General features: G+C 41.4%; 1 protein-coding gene across 1 annotated transcript; it reads left to right on the forward strand.

Annotated features, from left to right (window-relative positions):
* The first annotated feature begins 86 nt into the window (after positions 1-86).
* Positions 87-17,253, forward strand: C1H9orf85 (chromosome 1 C9orf85 homolog). The gene is made up of 4 exons (XM_053466663.1): positions 87-222; positions 9,728-9,834; positions 15,820-15,933; positions 16,773-17,253. Exons 1-4 carry the CDS (start codon positions 121-123, stop codon positions 16,906-16,908), a joined length of 459 nt encoding a protein of 152 aa, XP_053322638.1. The 5' UTR covers positions 87-120; the 3' UTR covers positions 16,909-17,253.
* The last annotated feature ends 5,152 nt before the right edge of the window (positions 17,254-22,405 follow it).

Here is a 22,405-nt window from a genome sequence, read left to right on the forward strand (position 1 = left end):
GTTTCGCGTGACAGGCAGGCGTACAGACCAATAGGAGAGCACAGTGGTCACAATATTTTACTAAAGTTTATTCGGGGCGTGGTTCTGTTACGGGTGCCGGCGAGGATCAGGCCCTTCAAAATGAGTTCCCAGAGAGGAAACGTGCACCGATCGAGGCCCCAAAAACACCGAAACGCGATTGTCTTCAAAAACGATAAACATGATTGTAGTTCGCGGACTAAGGTAAGAAGGTAACGGTACGGTACATGTGGAGAACGTAATAACGGAAGCATGATATTGGCTTCGTTAGCAATGGTCTTGAATCGGACTGTCTACGACCGGGGGCATTCAGGGAAAGACATGTATACTGTAAACAGCAATCGTTGGTTTACAGTATTTTGGCCACGGCCGTCTGGCAATATGATGAATACCGATATTTAGCCGAGGTACGTAAATGAATGAATTTCTATGAAAGGGGGTAGGCAGGGATCTGGTCGCCTAGCCTTTGGGGCGCTAGAAGGGGCTGCTGAGTAATACATTGCTGTATTATTATGTATTGATTTATATAGCATTATGCCATCTTTACCTAATGTAACGGTTTGTAGTTTGCTTTACCATTCGAAGCGGTGCATAAATTATAAGTTATATAAGTAAAAGATAATGGTAATAAAAGTTGTATTTCACGGCGCTCTTTACAATGGGATTTATGGTCTCTGAAATCCCATGCCAGTGACATAGTTCGTTACCATAGCGTGGGATAGAACTTTTTAAAAGCGTATAACCCAAATACTGGCTCTAAGACATAATCCCGTGGCATTTATTAATTTAGATTCTATAGTCCGATATAATATTAGTAGGTCACGATAGAACAAAAATATAAAGAGGGAGAAAATAAAAGAAGTAGGAAGTGGAATGGGTGACTGAGAAGGAGCTGTTTATGAACGAGATAATAAAGTGAAAGACCTCTTTTAAAAAAATAAATAAATAAATAAAAATAATCATAATAGTTATTGGGGCAAACTAAGTCAATGGTCTACTAGACCGTAATATAGAATAATATAAAAGTAAGCTAGAACAAATAGCACTCAAATAAAAAGTTTTGAGGATCACAATAAACAAGGTAAAATACTACAAGTGCTTTTCACCTTCATGGTTGACGGTTTTTGTCAACGATTGGCTGCTTGAGTTAGCCAATCAGTGGCAAGAAAGCACTCCATAATCACTAAAACATTACTCTGTTCGAAAATGACAAATATGATTGTAATCTGAGAGTACTTTAACCCCTTCAATCCCAGGGGATTTTGGTACCTCAAGTTCCAGAGCAATTTTGCAATTTTTGCGCTATGTCGGTTCAGCGATTATTCTCTTTTCCTGTGAATAGTGTGCCCATGTAAACTATTTTTTTTTCTTTTCAAGGATAGAGCTTTCTTTTGATACCATAGTTGGATGATCAGCTGAAAATTTAGAATGAGAAATTTAGTAAAAACTAACGAAAACTGTTATTAGAAAAAAACTCCTAATTTTTTGTAAATTTTCCCCTCTGAATCTTCACAAAATTAGGTAAAGTGATGGGAAATCCGCTCCAAGTTTATCAATTCAGGTGTCCTGATTTCAGAAATGCCTAATTTATATAGATTTTCCTAGGGCTGCAACAACAAATCGATAAAATCGATTATGAAATCGAGTGCGGGGGACTCTCCTGTCTGACAGTCGGAGAATGGACGCAGACAACCCCCGCTGCTAACCGCACCTCCTTCTGGCTGCAGCGGAAGTTGCCTACGCAAATTGCGTAGACGTCTACCCACTGCCCGGACAATAGACCGGGAAGTCAGAAGCACCGGTAAGTTTGGGGGGTTACCAGACCGGTGGATCCAGGTCCCCAGCAGCGCTGCGGGGGATCTGGATCTTAGTCTCATAGTCAGACCTCTATCTGAGGTCTGATTATAAGACGACCCCGATGATAAGACGAGGGGTATTTTTCAAACCTCGTCTTATATTCGAGCAAATACGGTATTTCTCATTTGCGCTAGCTATGTGAAACTTTACAATTTTACTGCTTATAATTATATATATATATCATATATGTGTGAGTACACTTAATGAGATAGAGAGAAAAAATAAGGTTAAACTGGGATATAGCAGAAGTATTGAAAAGGCTGTTTTAATGCTGTGTAAAAATGGCTTTTTCATGAAGGGATTAAAATCTGCCACCACGTCCCGTTTTCTGTTGGCATTGTAATGCAGCTCACCTACTTCGCCATGACCAATCTATTCACCTGGAAACCCATAATTGCTTTGATGATTTAATATTGTCTTTTGCATTTCAAATGTCTGTTTAATTAGGCCTCCGATGCCACTTCAGCAAACTTCAAAGTAGTTTGTTCTTTAATTTTATGTACTGCTTTAATAAAGAGAGAAAAAAGTGTGAAGCCTTTGCTGCTCATAAATGCCTGTAAAATATGCACCATACCTGTTTCTTTTAATCTGCTAAAGGCAGCCCTGATTGCTGCAATGCATTTTTGTACCTCTCATAGAAATACATAAGCAGTGCATAGAAAGTCATCCCAATTATATCAGCCTGCACCAGAGCAAAGGAAGAGTCGGTGATGGATTTTATGAAATGGATGCAGACAGAATTACTAATTGCCTTCAAACTTTTCCACGGTATTCTTCTGAGCTCCCATCTGGATCCCCTACTGTTAACCCCTTTAAGTTCGAGTAAGTTGGTCAACTTATTTCAGCTGTCAAAGCAATGAAGGAGGGGAATAAATAAAATAGATCAGACCTTGATTTTTTTTTCTAGGTCTGTGTCAGAGACGATTTCCATTGTCTTCTTAGGAAGAAGGCCAAATTAAGGATTCCTACTTATTCCCAGGCTAATTACTGCTGTTGTCAGTCTTAAATATTGAGTAGACTCTCAAGGTGTACAGTAAAGGAACTACCCCTTTGCAGGAAAAGATAATTAAGAATCTCATGTTCACAAGTCCTTGGAGAATATCAATATGGAGGAATGGGCTCAACCTGAAAGTACCCTCTCCAGGCATACCATAATTATTTTTCCCGTGGAAGCTAAGCAATCCAAGCTTTGGGAAGTGCCTAAGGTAGCTGCTGCAGTAGCTAAGGTTACTAGAAAGACTACCTTACCCTTTGAAGATGGCTCTCGGTTTTCCAATCCCATAGATAAGGCCAAAGGAGCTGCTAAAAGGTCAGTAAAACGTTGGTCTTAACCAGGTTAAAGAAGAGCTAGCATTCAGGGCACCAAGAAACAAGATTTTAAAGAATGTGACTGCTACCAGACTAGCAGTGGATTACTTAGTTGTTGCATCAGTTGAATCTCTCAGAATAGGTACCAGTGCTTCTGACCTTTCTGCTAACTGTAAAGAGGGCTTCCATCAATCTCAAGGATGCTTTCTTTCTAATTCCAATCTTTTTACTTTTATGTTCCCGGCACAACATTTTTTTTCCTGTCATCCAGTGGCAGTACAAGTGGGTAGTAATCTTCCTCGGGACAAGTAGAATCTAAAGTGAATAAATAGTTAAAATGTACGCAGCCCCTCCTCCTTACCCATAAAAACCGGCACCTCTCCAAAGATGGCAGTTTTTTTCTTGTCCCTTTCAGGGACGGACGGTAGAATCTTCTGTTCCGGACGGACTTGCTGGTGAGGCGCACGGGTTGCTGCCTGGGGGTCCCTCTTCCTCCGATTGCTCCCCGGGTGGTGAGCAGAGAGAGGCTTTTCCTTCCGTAGCGGTTCGCGTTACGGAAGATGACTGTGATGCATCCTTTTGTATTTGGATGCGGGAGCATGCGCATTACTGTGGAACGCACGCCCGGGTGTCGTTGCGTTCCACTGAAGATCCGATCGCGCTACTGAGCATGCGCGAATCGGATCTTCCGGAGGGCGGCATTTTTGAATGCTATAAAAAGCGCTTTTTCCTGTCTGACTGCAGGGGCATTGCCAGTACAGGATTACCGTGTCACCAGCCCCCCCACACGGTTCAGAGGAGTTTAGGGTAAGATTTTTTTATCTTGGCTCTATACTTTCTCTGCCCTCGGATATATGAAAAAAAAAAAAAAAAAAAAATATATATATTTTTTTTTAACCTCTGTTTTCTCTTATCAGATGTCTAGCCCGGTTCCTACCGACATTCCGGAGAAAGATAAAAGGCCACCAGCTCCCAGGAAAGCTACTTCTAAATCCAAGCATATGGCTTGTTCAGAGTGTGCTACTCCTCTCCCGGATGGTTGTCGTAAGAAATTGTGTAATTCATGCTCAGCGGAACAACTTGCTACTGAAAAGCAAAAAGATTTGCATTCCTTCCTGGGTTGGTTCCAGGAGAACTTGGCCCAGACCTTTGAAGCTTTTCAACTTTCTGCTGCTCATTCCCAGGAAAAAAGGAAGGAAAGTTCGCATAAGCGCAAGAGGTCCAGATCATCATCTAGATCAGACCTTTCCTCCGGTGAAATCTCTCACTCATCTCTTTCTACTTCAAGTGATAGTTCAGAAGATGAGGTTTTTTTCCCTCCTCAGGAGCTTCGTAAGTTTTTTAAGGAGGTTTCACGTCTGTTGCTAGAGGAAGATTCAGAGAAGGTTAAAGGTTTTCCGGTTCTTCCGAAATTTACAGAGCTTATGGAAAGAGAATGGAAGCACCCGGGTAAAAGAGCCTTTATTTCTAAACAGTTCAGACAACTGTTTAAACTGCAAGGGGAAGACACGTGGGATGATCCCCCTAAAGTGGACTTCCAAATTGCACAACTTTCCAAAAAGACGACCATTCCAATCGGAGGGGTGTCAGGTCTTAAAGACCCCATGGATAGAAGGGCAGAAACTTCGTGCAGGCGCATATTTCAGGCTGCTGGTTCGCAGTGCAAGGCTACGATGGCCAGCGCGGCGGTGGCTAGAGCCCAGAATATTTGGATTCACGCCTTGGGAGAATGTCTCTCCGATGACTCAGATTCTGAGATTTCCAGACTCCTTAATAGGTTGAAGCTTTCCAATAGTTTTTTGTTGGATTCATCACAAGAATCTCTTAAATTATCGGCCAGAACTATGGGATTGTCCTCAGTGGCACGAAGAGCCCTGTGGTTACGATCCTGGACAGCGGATTCAGCATCCAAGGCCTCTTTATGTGATTTACCTTTTGAGAGGAAGAAGCTGTTTGGAGCTCCGCTAGAAGACCTGATCAGACAGATGTCGGATACCAAACGAGCTCTCCCTCAAGATAGAAGGCCCAAATGGAATCGTAAATACCCTTATCGGAATGCCAGACCGTTCCAGTCTTCCCGCTCTCAGAATTTTCGTCGTCCCTACGGAGATAGGAAATTCCAAGAACGTCCTGGTAAGCAAGAAAAGAGGAAGTTCTGACAGAGTGGGAGGAAGATTGCTATGGTTCAGAGACGCCTGGGAGCAGACCACTCAAAATTTTTGGATTCGGAAGATCATTGCGGAGGGATACAAAATCAAGTTTTTTCGACCTCCTTTGAGCCGTTTTCTCATCTCCTCCTATCCTGCGAGAAGCAAGAATGTAGCCCTGTTTTCAGCATGCCTTACGCTGCTACGGAAGGGAGTCATAGAGAAGGTCCCAGTTCGTCACAGATTCCAGGGTGTCTACTCTCGTCTCTTTCTGGTTCCAAAGCCGGACGGTTCCTTCCGTCCAGTTTTGGATCTAAAGAGGGTCAACAGTTGTATACGCTATCAACACTTCCGTATGGAGAACATCAAATCGGTCACTCAGATTCTTCAAAGAGGAGACTTCATGGTTACACTGGATTTAAAAGACGCCTATCTTCATGTGCCTATGGCCGAAGCGTCCAAAAAGTTCCTCAGGTTCTCGGTTCGAGTAAACAAGAGACTTTATCACTTTCAATTCACAGCCCTCCCATTCGGTCTTTCGTCGGCTCCAAGAGTTTTTACCAAGATCCTGTGCCCTTTGACAGCAAGCCTAAGGCTCCGGGGTGTCGCTCTCGTGCCATACTTGGACGACTGGCTCATCAAGGCCAACTCTACACAAAAACTTCTGGCAGACTTGGACACCACGGTTCATTTTCTAGAACAACATGGCTGGATCATCAACAAGGAGAAATCCAATCTCCTTCCCTCCACCAGGATCCAGTTCCTGGGGTTGATGGTGGACTCAGTTTCCCAGTGCATCTTCCTCCCGCAATCAAAGATCAGGAAGATACGACAGGAAATTTCCTTTCTTCAAAGGAATCCTACCGGCTCTGTCAGAAGGGCTATGAGTGTCCTGGGTGTTCTTACAGCGTCCATCCCTGCGGTCCATTGGGCAAAGTCTCAGCTGCGTCCCTTACAGTGGCAGATCCTTTCCAACTGGTCAAGAAGGGAAGAAGACTTAGACGCAATCTTCACAATATCACGCCAAGTTCTATCTCAGCTGAACTGGTGGAAGAAATCAACCCATCTTTCCGGGGGTGTCTCATTCCAACCCCGACATTGGATAACTCTAACCACAGATGCCTCCAGAATCGGCTGGGGGGCGCATTTAGGTTGCCTCTTCAGACAGGGACTTTGGTCTCCGGAAGATTCTCATCAGTCTTCAAATTACAGGGAATTAAAGGCGGTCCTTCTGGCCCTCATGGCTTTCAGGCCCCATGTGGAGGGTCGTTTTGTAAGAATCCAGTCGGACAACGCTACGACAGTGGCTTACATAAACAAGCAAGGAGGGACGCGATCGCAAAAGCTTCAGGTTCTGTGCTCCGTTTTAATGAAGTGGTCCCAACAACATCTGCAGGACATCTCGGCAACCCACATCAGAGGCTGCTACAATCTTCTTGCAGACGACCTCAGCCGGGCAAAGTGGTCTCAGGCGGAATGGTCCCTGACCGCTCATACCTTCTCCATCTTGGTAGCAAGATTCGGCCTTCCAGAGATAGACTTGATGGCTACCAGAAAAAACAGGAAAGTGCCGGTTTTTGCATCCCTCAACAGGCTGGATTATCCTCAGGTTCTGGACGGTCTTTCAATTCAATGGAATTTCCATTTGGCCTACATATTTCCTCCGGTGGCCTTGATCCCGAGAATTCTCCAAAAGATTTGCTCAGACAGGGCCAGGGTCTTGGCCATCATTCCTTGCTGGCCAAGTCGAAGTTGGTTTGCCCTTCTCAGACAACTTACCTTGGCATCCTGGGAACTTCCGACGTCGGAGCCTTTGATGGACGACAGGGAGCTTCCTCCAGACCTCCTTCGGATGTTTCGGTTGACGGCCTGGCTTTTGCAAGGATGATTCTGCGGAACCAAGGTGTTGACGGTGACCTTTCTGATCTTCTGTTGAATTCTGTAAGACGCTCTACATCCAGGGTCTATTTTCGTATTTGGAAAAAATTTCTTCTGTGGTGCTCTGCTCGAGGTTTGGCGGTCTTCCCTCAGAATGTCAGCTCTATTCTGCAGTTCTTGCAAGATGGTTTGGATTCAGGTCTCAGCGTTTCTACCTTAAAGGGTCAGGTCTCGGCACTTAACCATTTTTTTCTTTCAGACTTGGCCTCTCACCTTCTGGTGAGACGTTTCTTTAAAGCCGCAACTATTCGGCGTCCCCCGTCAAGGTCTCCTTTTCCTACCTGGGATCTTACTCTCGTCCTGCAGGCTCTTTGTTCGGCTCCTTTCGAACCATTGGAGGAAGTTTCATTGAAGATCCTGTCCCTCAAGACGATTTTTTTGGTGGCAATTACTTCAGCCAAGAGAGTGGGGGAACTTCAAGCCCTCTCGTCTTCTGCGGATTTCACTGTTTTCCATCAGGACAAGGTTGTGTTGCATTTAAAACCCTCGTTTCTTCCGAAAGTCATCTCCAGGGCGAGTATCAATCAACCATTGGTTCTTCCCTCGTTTTTTCCGTCTCCTTCCTCCCCGGACGAATGTAAATGGCATTCCTTGGATGTTAAAAGGGCTTTGGACATATATCTCAAGCGTACTTCATCCTTCCGTACCACCGACCACCTTTTTGTCAATTATTTTGGTCATTCGGCTGGTAAGGCGGCTTCAAAGGCTACCATTTCCCGATGGCTTGTTGACACCATTCGTATGGCCTACCAGGCCAATGGCGAGTTGCTTAGATGTCCCGTCAAGGCTCACTCCACTAGAGCCATGTCTGCTTCTTGGGCTGAAAAGGCTTCGGCTTCTCCTGAAGAGATCTGCAAGGCGGCTTCCTGGTCCTCGTTTAATACATTTATACAACATTACCGGCTAGACGTCTTTTCCTCCTCTGCGGCGGATTTCGGGCGCAAGGTGCTTCGAGCTGTTGTCTCCTAGGCATTTTTCCCCCCCTTCTCCGGGATCTTGTTACATCCCACTTGTACTGCCACTGGATGACAGGAAAAACGGAAATTTTTTACTCACCGTAAATTCCTTTTTCCTTAGTCCAGTGGCAGTACGGATTTCCCTCCCTTCCTTGATAATAAACTTTATTTTTTGCATCCATTTCTGTGTTTCTTGTTACTAACTGCCATCTTTGGAGAGGTGCCGGTTTTTATGGGTAAGGAGGAGGGGCTGCGTACATTTTAACTATTTATTCACTTTAGATTCTACTTGTCCCGAGGAAGATTACTACCCACTTGTACTGCCACTGGACTAAGGAAAAAGGAATTTACGGTGAGTAAAAAATTTCCGTTTTTTTTTCTTCGCGTTACTCTTCCATTTGCGCTGGCATAGATCGGTTTCTGGCTTTCCCCTTCGGCCTAGCCTCTCCCCCATGAGTTTTCACCAAGATCATGGCTTCGTCTGGGGAAAGAAGGGATCTGCTTCATTCCATATTTGAATGACTGGCTTTTTAAAAGAAAATAAGAAACTATGATTCAACATCGTCTGAACTTAAGTCTCTATACTGCAAGATTGAGGATGGATCATAAGGTGTAGGAAGTCCCATCTTGTACCATCCTCAAGGATTTGTTTCCTGGGACTTATCCTAGATGCAAGACTTGTCATTCACTTCAAGTTGCTCAAAGGGTTCTGACTTGGACAGCAGTCGGACTCCTGGACTTCTTGGCAGAGAACTCTCTGGTCAACTTTCTCCCCAGATAGACTGCTCCAGGGTGGAGGGATAACTTTCTCAAGGTTTTCCTGTTATTCCATCCAAAGACCTCATGGTTTCAGAGTCTTTACGGTTCTCTTCCATATCAACTGAAGACCAACCTCTCACAGTGGACACTTTCAGACTTGGTTATGTCTTCACAGATTTGATGGCTAAAGCTGGGAGTGAGAGTGCAGAGGCTTGGAGCAATAAATGTCTGCTTGGAAATGGCATTTTGAGCTTGCCTATGTGTCTTAATCCTTTGCATTTTTTTGTTTTTGTGTGATCAATAGCATTAAGTGGCACATGAGTCCTGGAGATTCTTATTTTAATACACTGGTCCAAAAGGATTTGGCATCTGGAGACTTTCTTTTGGGGGGGGTAAATGGTTATTGCCTAAAAATGTGAAAACCATTCACAGCATGATGTGTGACTGTCTCTGTTGTTAGATATTCTTCAGTGTGGTATTTTCCAACAAAATAGGAAAAAATGCCAAGGGGGTGAATACTTTTGCCAGGCACTGTATTTATATTGGCTGGATGGAGGACGTCTCCCAACCTAATTAGGGTCATAATGCTTTATATAGATCAATTTATTAATGTTTCTGCGTGTGTCAATTGTGTCTTTAGGACAGACATTTGGGATTTTTTGTTGGATTTTTAATGTTCATTTCATAAGGCTGAAATTATGCATTGCGTGTTTTATTAATTGTACATGTATTTACCCATTTTAGATGTTAAACTCCAAGTCACATGATGGCGTTTGTCAGCATTGCAAAGATGTGCTAGAATGGCGAGTAAAATTCAGCAAGTACAAGCCTCTCACACAGCCTAAGAAATGGTAAGTGCTATTTCTTGTAACAGGCACTGCTTGCACTGACGAGTAATGTTAATGTATAGTCACCAAGCTTCCTGTTGTATGCCTTTGGGGGGTAAATGTCCTATGTCATCTGATTAACGATCAGGAAGACAATAACACGTTTATCTGAGATTCGAGACATCTCCCAGAAGCATTTGGCAAGTCTTATGGAATTTGTCATTTGCAAACACTGCTTTCCTCCCACTGAACACATCTATTTGTGCCCCATACTGGTGCACACTTCTGAAAACTGGAGAAGTCAATTGAGATATGATTGGTTGCCATGGTGAATGTGCAGTTTTTACCACTAGAATCCTTGTTTAAACATCATCCAGATTGTTTTATAATATATTTGTATTATGTAGGAGTATCAAGCAGGAGTATAAAACATATGAAACTTCAAGAACAGTCCACTACAAGACATTGTTAGCATACATTTGTAGAGCTGTTCAGTTCTGCACTGAGCAGTTCTAGCAAGGTTGAAACTGCTTTATGTAGGTGGAATGCTCACTCGTGCAATTTATGTATAATGTAGCAGACGTATGCAACTGAATAACATACCTTGTGCCAAAAATTCCAAAAGCACATTGGAAACGCTTGAAGTTTTTCTTTTTTATCAGTATTTCCTTTTACTGGAAGACTTTGTCACTTTTTTTTCACTACTACGTATTGAATATAATATACACTGTATACATGGTGTGTGTGTGTGTGTGTGTGTGTGTGTGTATGTATATATATATATATATATATATATATATATATATATATATATATATATATATATATATATAATCTCATATCATTGTATTTCTGCTCGCTATGGACACTTTGCACTTTGTTTTTTGGCATCTTGGAGCCATGATGGAACTAGATCCCCGAAGATTCTTTTCTTCTGGTTCTTGGTTGACCTGTGCACATGTTTCAGGGTGAGAATTTGAGAGCAAAAAATCCCCTATTCCTTGAACTTAAAATGGTAAAAGGGGTGTCTGAAATCACAAGGTGCGCATTTTTGGTTCAATTGCGAAAAATGTTGGGGTTTGAAGCTGCTTTGACTGTTGTGACTGTGTGATTATGTAATGTAACATACATGTGATATTATAGTCATACTTTTTTCATATTATATGTATGTTTGTTTTCTTTTATTTGGCTAAAGTTTGAGAAATGCATCATCATATATCCAGTCGTTACCTGACTTGCCTGGCACATCATTGGTCATTGAGGGGTTAAAAGACAATTAACGGGGTAAAGAGGCAACTGGAACACGTGGTCGTCTTAGCTGCGTCTAATCTTCATTGTGCACGTCTGATCGACGTCCTGATGCGTGGGCAGAGTTATTGATGATATGCAGGTTATGAAGATAAGAGAATCTGACTCAGAAATATCTTGCGATACTAGTCTTTTGACCCCAGAGGCAATGAATATAGTTGCGGTAACTGCATTTGACCCACAGCTGCTAGTTCAGTAATAGATGAGATAATCATTTATAACTCTTTCAGAAGCACATTTGTGTTTCAAAAATCATATACCGCTGTGCAGTCACACTTCGCACAGTTGACGCTAAAGTAAGGCATCCTAAGTGTCTGGAAAACACACCACTTATGCGTTTCATGATGATGCCATCGAACCTTTTTGCCACTTACCTAGAGCACTCTAGAACTAGAATATCCCATTGAGGTAGATGCTTCTTGGAAATGAGTCTGCAGATATATTGTCTTGATTGCAGATCCAAGATGCCCAATCTTTAGTATGCTAAGCTGTTATTTACCGCACTATTCTGTATGACACCACTTTAATAAATACACAGAACATGTCCTGAGAAAAGAGCTTACACTTGAATTAAACCGCAATATCCCTAAAGACGGGTGGTGCTCCATGTTGGGTATGTTCTGTGAAACGTATTTGATTAACTGTGTATTGTGAGGGTGTAACTTGCCTTTGAATTGAAACAATCGTTCTAAATCCATGGCAATACAATGAGTCATTGCTATTGTTACTTTTTTGTTTGCCACAAGCTGAAAAATTAACCTCTCTGAGACAGACTTCATCAATATTGTATAGCTACAGACATTTCGGCCTCCTTTTATTTAGAAGCTAGGTTGATCAGCAGAATTTGCTGTTTCGAGTGCCATGCAAGCTTATTCAGTGGGAGGAATCATACAAATGATTCATGCAAACGTGTCCACACAAAACACAAAAGATTATTTTAAATACGCACATTTCTTGTTTTAATATGCAAAAACGTAACAAATGTAGATTAAAATCACACACATGCCAAATGTTCAAGCCTCTATAAAGCCACACTTGCTCCGTCGATATCTGCCTTTTTAGCCAAACAAATTACGCTTCATTTAGGAATTGGTCTAATTTTTTTTCCTAAATACCGTATTTGCTTGATTTATAAGCAAATGCTCTGAAAAATAACTCTTATAGTTGAGGTAGTCTTCTAATCAGACCTCAAATAGAGGTCTGACTACAAGACAAAGATCCAGATCCCCTGCAGCGCTGCAGGGGACCTGGATCCTCCTCTCCGGCAGCCGGTGGAGGTCTGTGCGATGCACTGCTGGGGCGTCGTATCAACCGGCTGCCATCGCTACGCATCAAGGAATCTGAAGCACGGGGAGAAATCAAGGGATGCACTGGTAAGTTGGGGGAGGGTAAGAGTGGCATATTGGGGGTATAAGGGCTTTCTGGAGGCATATAAGGGTTAAAATAAATATCAGGGAGGCAGAGTAGCATATAGTGGGTTAAAAGGAATATTAGGGAGGCAGAGTGGCACATAGGGGGTTAAAAGGAATATTAGGGAGGCAGAGTGGCATATAGGGGGTTAAAGGGAATATTAGGGAGGCAGAGTGGCATGTAAGGGGAAAGCATTTCTGGGGGCCAGAGTGGCATATAAGGGGATATAAGGCATAACTGGGTAGAGGTTGGCAAATAAAAGGAAATAACAAATAATGCGGTTTTCTCAATCTTAGTTTTTATTAAATATAAAAAATAGTTTACACGTGAATTAATATTTACTAGTAAAACTTTTTTCTTATAGGGTAGTCTCATTCAGACTTTTTCTTTTTTTCCTAAATTAGTATTCACATTTAGGGGGGTCGTCTTATAATCGAGCAAATACGTTTTTTGTTTTGTTTTTTTCTTTTCATGGTGTGCCATAACAGATATTTTTGTGTATGTTTTAAAATAACAAAATTACTCTTAGACCCTAAACCTCCTCCCTTTGTTTTGGGAGGAGGGATCAGGTCTTTCATCTGTGCAAAAAAAAATACTTTGGATGCAGTTTTGTTTTTCTTCTTCTGTATGCAAATCACTGCCTGCTTTCTTCTTTGTTTTATTGGCTACAGAATATCATTTGTTTCAGTACAAAGGAGCCTATTCTTTCCTGAGATATACATGAGATATGGCTATATGCTTCTGTAAGGCATTGCATTTGAGTATGACTGCCCGATCATGCAATAGTCCTACAGCATGGATGTCCAAGCCAGTCATGAAGGACCATAAACTTACACATGTTTTCTATTTAATGTATAGTTGTATAAAGTATTTTTCTTTATTTTTTTTTAATTTTTTTTATTTTATTTTTTTTTTTTAGCCAAGGTTAAGTGTAGCACCTGTGAGAGAGGGAAACACTCGGTCCATATTATTGGCCTGAAGTGTCTTTCCGAGACCCCTGATAATACTCCATCTTGGTGGGTTTTTTTGTCAGTGAGGTGGTACACTGGAGCGCTGATATGGAGCTGGTAAAAGTGCATCAGTTGCACTTTGGACCTATGGCTGGCAGGAGGTAGATTCATTTTTATAATTCCAACCATGAGGTGGGGCTGTATGGCCCCCCCCTTTTTTTTTTATTTTTTTTTTTTTTTTGGGTCTCTGAAGGTTTTTTTGGTGTGGGAGGACGGCTGCCGCCTCTTCTTCAAAGCTTGAGTCAGTGCTATTGCACGCTCTTTGGCCTATCAGGTAGCCTCATATCCTCATGTAGGTCATGCAGCTGCATGGCCCAATCGCCCCAGCTTTCTTCACAAACGACTTAAAAGCCTACAATCTAAAGAACTGTTTGCTTTATTCTTGTAGAGCATGGTTCTCCTCTGCAGCTGATTTTATGCACTGAAAAAAGCTAAACTTCTGGTAGTGTGCTAAAATCTAGTTCCTTACCCAAGTTTAACATAGCTGATTTATTTTAAACATTACTTTTGTTTTCTTTAGTAAGGACCTAATTTTATTTATAGATAATTTCTAGTTGTTACAGATCTTTCTCTGGTAGATTACCTATATCATCATATATGACTGCATATGGGATGTGAGATACTGTATATGATAGTTCGCTACACCCCCTACACTGAAACCGATAAATTGCTGATTAACGAATCTATATACATATTAACATGTGTTGTCATTGCTGTTTAACAGCAGAAATCTGCTAGGTGCACCTTTTTTTTGTACGATCTGAATATATCCCTTCCTGGCTTCTAACTTCTACATAAATTAGTCCAGTCTTGTATATTGCTAAATATAATGCAATGGTCTTTCTATGTAGACAAACCTAATCCATGTATGTTTTACACATTTGCGCTGGTGTGCTTACTTAAGAGCCCCATTTTTAAAACCATTTATTGTTTTGCATAGAGCTATTAAACTAAATCAAGTCCTTGTTCTTAATTCTATAAATGACGGTTGGCTTCTCGATACATCTACACAATGTTAACCGAGCTTTGTCCCAGGCATCACCAGCTGAACGTTGACGCGTACATGTTTATGTAAATGTAAAAACAGATGACAACTAAGTGAAATTTTGTCATTGGAAGCATGTGTAAGTAAATGCATTTATCGTTATTTGCGAATGAAAGCCTTATTAATCCGACAAAAGAGGAAGAGCGTTTTTTATGCAATGCTAGTTCTTATCGCTTTACAGATAAGCCTAGATATGCAGCACGTATGCCATGTTGTAGGCTCCTTTTAAAGGGCAAGTCCCGTGGAAAGAAATTGTAAGGAGGGGCATCAAGGAATACTTGGGTTCATGTTTTGATCCTAGAAGCTTCCATTATCTGCAGACCTGATGGCGGCCTTTTATAGGCAAATGTGATATTTTGGGAGGCGTTGCTACACTGAGCTGCCGGTTTATGGCATTGCTTTTGAAGTCCCTTGTACATTGAGATCCTGTCTCCATAGATTTTCATTAGTCAGAGTGTCAGACTGGGAGGATGCCTTCTAGGAAGAACATGATTAGACTTTCTAAATATACCTTCATCATTTAATAATAAACAAAAAAAAAATGCTCATAAATTCCAGTATGTGTAAGTTTTCTTGATATGGAAAAGTAACATTAGACACTGTCCTGAGTGCACAATGCACTTTTGTGCAGGACTGGTCGGGCAAGTGTGAAGAACTATATGTATTGTCGAAATCTAGTATGGGTTTGCTGTGGGAAATCCTGTACAGGCTGTCTGACTGGGAATTATTTTTCTTCTCCCAGTAAATGCGTTTGGTGAAAAATATCCTTTCCCCGTTTATCCTTCCAGTAATCTACAGTCTTATCTGGGACTGGTCTCCTTGTGGTGGTTTGTAAGATTAGTTACATGTTTCAAGCGTTTTGGCCTGATAGCTTTATAGACTTTATATGTTTCATGAGCATTGGGATATGTATAATAACCCAGCGGCATATGATGCTTTTCTAATTAAATGCAGCATTGGAAACATTATTCCTTGTACTACTGAATGCCCGAGCCCTTCCCGGGAATAACTGTGTAATCACAAATAATTTTGTTTTTGTTGGGCGCACTGGGTAAATTAGTTTACTGATGAGTTGTTGCCATGGAAACAAAGATTTTTATTTTTTTAAAAAAAAGTGCTGTTCCACTTAGACATACCACATAAGTGGTATACTATTTTGTACCATATCTGTCACAGTACATTTCTGCCTTACTGTGTGTCAAGTAAAATATTCTTGTACGTTTTTATTTTTAACAGTGTGAAATGTTTACAGAAGACGGTGAAAGATGCGTATCATATAATATGTAAGCCTTGTGCCATTCAGCTGGAACTTTGCGCTAAATGTGGGAAAAAAGAAGACATTGTTGTGCCGTAAGTGAATGACTGAGACCTAATTTAAAATGTGACAAGTCTAGTCGGTAAAGTGCTCTATGTGTAGCTCATCTTGTGCTTGTACAATATCGCTGCTTGGTTTATGTGCCCTAGTTCTCTTCCTCTCACAATGGCACATTAGCCTGTAAGCGGTCATGTGCTTGATAAACTATTTGACTGTCACTATCCATCTAAAGTACCCTAGGTAAACTACATTTATACGCTTTTGCTTTTAATGCTAATTCAGGTATAATAGAAGATACCAAATCGCTGTCTCCCTATGCTCTCCAGGTCCTAGAAATGACATTCACCCTATAGTGACACACACAGAGGCGGCTATACACACACGGCCCTATGCACACACAGAGGCGGCTGAGCTCCGGCACACAGCAGCTGGAAAAGTCCTACAACTAAACAACCGATAGTATATCGAAAAGATATATGAAAAGTATATAATTTCAGACTCCAGTGTGCTGCTGTAATGACCAATGTGTATATACAACAAAAGAAGGCGTCAGAGCAAATGCTATTTAAAAGCCCCCATCTGAACCCTAAATATTGAGGATTCCGTCACACTATATGGCGGAGCAGGCTGAGCAATATACGGCCATCGCAAGAATCCCCAATATTTGTACTTTTACGTGGTATTTGCTGGGTTTGCGCTAAGTGCAAACACACTATTTTCTAAGCCTTGAATACGGACTATGATGATTCCACCATATTAATCAGCTGCAGAAACACACACACATATATATATATATATATATATATATATATATATATATATATATATACTGTCCTGAATTTAATTAAGGACATTTTTTTCCCCTTTGTTTCAGAATTGTAAAAGAACCACAGGCTGCAGATAATGACAGTACAGCTAGCAAAAAGGAGAATGAAATGGGGGATGAGGAAGAGGAGGACGACTTGGATTGTGGCCTGAATTTAAATTCTTCAGATGATGACTTTTCATAAGAAAAGAAAAAGATCACATTAAACTAACACCAACTCTTCAGCAGTTTTTACCTAGTGTACATACAATGACAAAAGTATCTTTTTCTTAGTAGAATACAATAAAAACTATTTTCTATAAAGTTTTAATTTTGTGTATTTAAAGTGACCCTGAAGGTACTGTTTTAATTTCATCCTTGAAACCTATTGGCAACAATACTCATTTTTCCTGTTATGTCACTCACTCGAAAGCCATTGGACACAAGCAACATAACTTTAAGGACAACATTTAAAGTTTGTTTGATTTCTCTGTATTGTCTTTGGGGTTAAGCAAATAAAGCAAAACTGTGGTTGTGCACCAAACTGAAATGTTTGTGTTAAGGTGTTGATTTTCTTTGCCCCGTCCCCTTTTTCAGTCTGCTGTAGATGTGGGCAAACAAATCCAAACTGTAGCAAATTAAACTCCAGTGCGTTTTATTGCATGCTATTTTTTTTTTTTTACATCCTTGCATATTATAGAATAGGCATATGCACATGACGGAGTCGTGTAACTGGGTAAGAAATCAAAAATGTAACCTACCGTATGTCCTAATCTCCTTTCTTTTTTGTGCATGTGCATTGTGTGTTTTTTTTTTTTTTTTTTTTTTTTTGTTTTGTTTTTTTTTTCTGCATTCTGTTTCTGGTTTATTTGGGTAAAATCTTTGAGGCATGTTCTAACCTGACAGTGTGCGTATATCCTTTTGCTCAACAATAATACTAAGAAGACTTCTTGGACTTTGAATTCCGAGCAAGATTTTGGGCTAATGTTAAAACTGGGGCCTTAATCGGTCCTTGGTCTTGTCTTGGATTTACCTCTACCACTCCTGCTGGCAGGCTGTTCCATTTATTTACCACCGTTCTGTAAAATAACATTTAAGTTAACTTTCGGTTCCTATAATGCAGTCCTGGAACCTGAATCATTTCACTTGTACCTATCCCCAACGCTGTTGGGGACGCTTCTGTGCTGGTTTACTTAAAACAACTATTGTGGTTTGTTGCCAACAATAATTCCAGATGCCGATAAAACCTTTTTCTGTGGGTAATGGTGAGATTTTGATATATTATTCCTCTTGATGTTGGGAATGTGATAAGAACGCTGCTCTGATCAATATTGGAAGAGATTTTGTTATTTGGACTGAATTTTTTTTAACTGTGCAATATCACAGAATGTTATCATCTGACCATATGGATTGAGTATTGGAGTAAGTGGTTATGGGACACTCTTTGATAAATATCCTCCTGACAGACTAAATTTGATGATCTACCAACTTTGATTAATGCAGGACATATACATTGAAGCAGCCTTGTTATCACTTTATGTATACCAATGTATGGTTTGTTTTGAGTGCGACTGATTTATATTGCAGGATAGCACTCGGCACTTTTTTTTTTTTTTTTGCGTAGTTTGTTAGATGTATTAAAACTACAATCTTCTTCCCACGTGAGTATCGTGTTAGCACAGCTTGGGGTTACCTCTGTATAACACAGTAGTATTCAGATATAAACTTTGCCTTGGTTCCATCAATTTATCCATCGTAGCGCAGGTGATCATGAAAGTGGTATCCAAGTAATTTTGGGTGATCAGCCAGACGTTTTTCAAAACAAGTAGTGGTTAGTCCTGCAATGTATCAAAGAATTTTTTACTTGCTTCATGTGTTTGAGGAATGAGTGCAGCTCTAGAACATGGAATGTTTCTTTCTCGGGTATAGTGTGTCATCTAGTGGTTTGTTTTAGTAATTTCATGTCACTAAATCATATTGGTGTGGTAAACCTCCAAATATACAATAACATGGTGTAATAATAATTTATGATCTAAATATATCTTAAAACTGTACCCATTATCCAGGTACAAAAATGGAATTTAATCTGCACATTTTACTAGCCAAATTATTGAAAATTAAATTCACTGGATAAATAATACACTTATTAATGATTGTTTTCTTAGATTTTGGCGTGTACAGGGTATTTTAAATTTGGGAGGGGGATACTGATGGATTTTAGAGGAGACCAGCCCCCTCTTTGGTCTGTCACCCTGTGCTTATTGGGGGCGCAGGGTGAATAGGGAAACCCCATCTGGAACATCTCTACATGGCTGGAAACCTTCCATACACCAGACCGGCACCTAGCCGCAAATCAATGGAACTGGAGCTACCGCCATTTGGAACTGCGTCACTACGGACACCTGTTGTCCCACCGTGTCGCTCTTTTGGGGTTACACTATGCTCGTGATGGGAAACACTCAGTGGTCGTTATGGAGAGGGAGCTCATTTGGGAACCCTGGTTTAGGACCAGGGTTTACCCAGCCGTGGCTATGGAACAATGGGCCGGCTACCGCGTGGACTATTCCAGGGGATGTTTTCACCTGTGTCGCTCAGGGTCTCGAGGTCGGATCAAGTTCTTTTTTGGACCATAACATCTTCGTGCCCTGAGCTCTTTGATGGTACCCTGGGATTGACTCCCTCGGGGTCACCTGAAATAGGGACTCTGTTGGGTTGGGTGTTGCTGGCTATAGAGAACTGTATGGAGGCGCCGGGCTGTCTTTCAGTTCATGGGATTAAACCCCTAATCCTATTGTGTGTGTTGTATAAATATGTGTCTTCAATAAACAGACTCATGTTTTCACCTCAACATCAGTGCTGTCTGATGCTTGGGGTGGGCTTTGGCTTGCCACAATGCCAACACAGCTCCAGTAGAGCGGCATCCCCCTCTACTCCCTACAACACTGGTTCTGTCTGGCGCCGAAGGGGTTAATCGATGTAGTCCCATCAGGCGAAAGCAACGTTTGGCGTGGTACGGGGCGTCCCGTCACATCCGCTTTATTTATTTAGAAGCAGTGAGTGACTGTAGGTAACCTAATCAGTATATGCAACTAGAGATTGCAGGATTTCTTTACTACTAGCTGTTTAAGTGTTTCTTAAAATGAACTTTTGGTTCTTTAACCCAATGTTAGTTTTAGTTTAGTAGAATTAATATAGGCTGTATACCCCCAACATGGACAATTCGGGTCACCTGTATTGGAGGAGGGCAAGGGCCAGAAGAATGGTCACCTGACTTACCGAGAGACGCACCTCACTGCCCTCATTTTAATAGAGTCACAAGGTGGGCTCCATGGAAGCTGGAATGGATGCCTGGGCTGATATTATAGTTCATTGGGCTGGTCAGTTGAGATCAGAAAATCTCCCCACTAGAGCCCTGCGCGGGGCTGCTTTTTCAATCCCGCTCCCGCTGATTTTTGGCCCAATCCCGCCCGCTCCCGCAATGTGGGTGTTCCACTCCTGCCACATTTGTGGCCAATCCTGCCCGCTCCTGCCACATTTGTGGCCAATCCTGCCCGCTCCCGCCACATTTATGGCCAGTCAAGCCCACCTCCTTACCTGAACTGCAGATTCCCCACACAGTCCCGCAAGGCTGCCCTCAAGTTGCTCCCTCACGGCATCTCTTCTCACGTGACTCAGTTTTGTTGCTGGTCGGAGCAAGACGAGAGACACTGTAAGGGAGCAGCGAGAAGCCAGCCTTGCGGGACTGCGCGGGATTACCGGGACCTGCAGGTACAGTGTCTGACCGCCCGCTCCCTCCCGCAGCCCCAGCAGGACCACCCGCGCCGCAAGTTTTTTGGCAGGTCCCACGGGACCCGACTCCCAATGCAGTCCTCTACTCCCCACCTGGAGTATATCCATAATCCACAATATTCCCAAAGTCAGAGTGGGGCAGCTACCTGGTGCTTGAAAAACCAGGACCGTTTGTGTAATTTGCTTAAGTGGCAAAGTGTCAAATTTAGAGCATTGTGCATGCGAGTATGCGTTATTGTTTTGCTTAATGATCCATATAATAATTGTACAAAAATGAATAAAGAGAAAACTGCAAGTGTTATGAACAACCTTAGCTAAGGTCAAGCTATTCTGTCACTTTACAGAGGGTGGAGGAAGGCAAAGATTAGACATTGGCTTCCTCTATGACAATGAATTTATGAAACAACATTAAGCATGTGGACTTTCTATACAATAGTCTCTGATTAGGTCTTGTGCCAAGTTGAGAAAAGGAAATTGTACAGCAAAGCAAAATATGAAAAGGAAGGAGATGGCGTCACAGAGCTGTCTACGACTGAAGGGTTCACAGATATCACATGTCCGGGCTCTTTGTTTAAAGGTCTAGAAGCAGTGTGGTGGTGACACAAAGTACCTTTATCATCTTATGATTTCCAGCCACAACTGTGCATCTTGTTTTAATGACGTTAAATATTACGAAATTGGAAACTTTTTTTTTTTAATCGCTTTGTCATTATTTTATGACTGAGAAAAAACATTTCATCACACAGGATAATACAATATGAATCACATTTTCTTTTTACATAAGCTTAGTAAGCACATTTCTATATAGCAATTTAAAGTCCTAGCAGCCTCCTGAACAATAAATTCATATTAAAGTATCATGTAAGTACTTAAATATGCATTTATTAAACTTGCAAAAAAAATAAGCATACTTACTTTAGGAGAAGCTGCAGCAGAATGTCTTGTCTCCAATATTTCGTGCTACCCATTGTAAATTTAAAGTGACCACTTAGCTGTCATACGCATTAAAGGGTGTACAATGGCTGGAGTTTCTCTTTAAATGTAGGTGACATATTTTAGTATATATGTAATGACAAATTAGACTTGTAACTTGTCTGGAGGATATTGGAAATACGCACCTTGTTATTGCTTCTCGTCTTGTGTCATATACCGGTAAAAGCAACAGGACAATATTTTTAGCCTATGAAATGACAGTAATGGTAAACAGGTCCCTATAAATCCAGAGATCAAGTTTCGAAATGGGTGTAGACAGGACTAGACAGGCTGTGACATAAAATGGCCAGTGGCCCATGGTTTACAGGCATGTGGCCACGTGCTGGATACATGCAGCTACATGCTACGCTTGTCCACGCAGTCAACAGTGTGGGTATAATTTATCTTGTTAACTATAGCACAATCTATTGTGTTGCCTTGAAGGCTGTGGAAGGAAATAATTGTCAGCAGTAATTGTTTCCTTAAGTTAAAAATAAGGAATATTAGAGGAAATACACAGGTTTTAGATAACCCAAGTATTCAGCAGCTGTAACTTAATAAAACATGAAAATAACTTGCAACTTATCTTTATTTTTTAGATGTACACAGTCTAACTTTTCAGTCATAAAAATACCAAATTTAATTAATATTAGACATGCAAATTTTTCAGTTGGTTCTTTATCCAATCGTTTTCCGGCAACAAATTACTTTCGGTTCAGCCTTGAATTCGGGGGCGTTTTTAATTTGGGTATGAAATTTGTTCTCCGTGCCCACATTCACTCTCACACTAACTCAGACTCTCTAAATGTTTCCCTACCTTCTCCGCTGACCACTTCCACTTCTGCTGACCATTTCTTCGCTGACCACTTCCGCTTCTGCTGACCATTTCTCCGCTGACCACTTCCGCTTCTGCTGACCATTTCTCTGCTGACCGCTTCTGC

This window comes from Spea bombifrons, chromosome 1 (assembly GCF_027358695.1).
Source record: "Spea bombifrons isolate aSpeBom1 chromosome 1, aSpeBom1.2.pri, whole genome shotgun sequence".
Classification (NCBI taxonomy): domain Eukaryota; kingdom Metazoa; phylum Chordata; class Amphibia; order Anura; family Pelobatidae; genus Spea; species Spea bombifrons.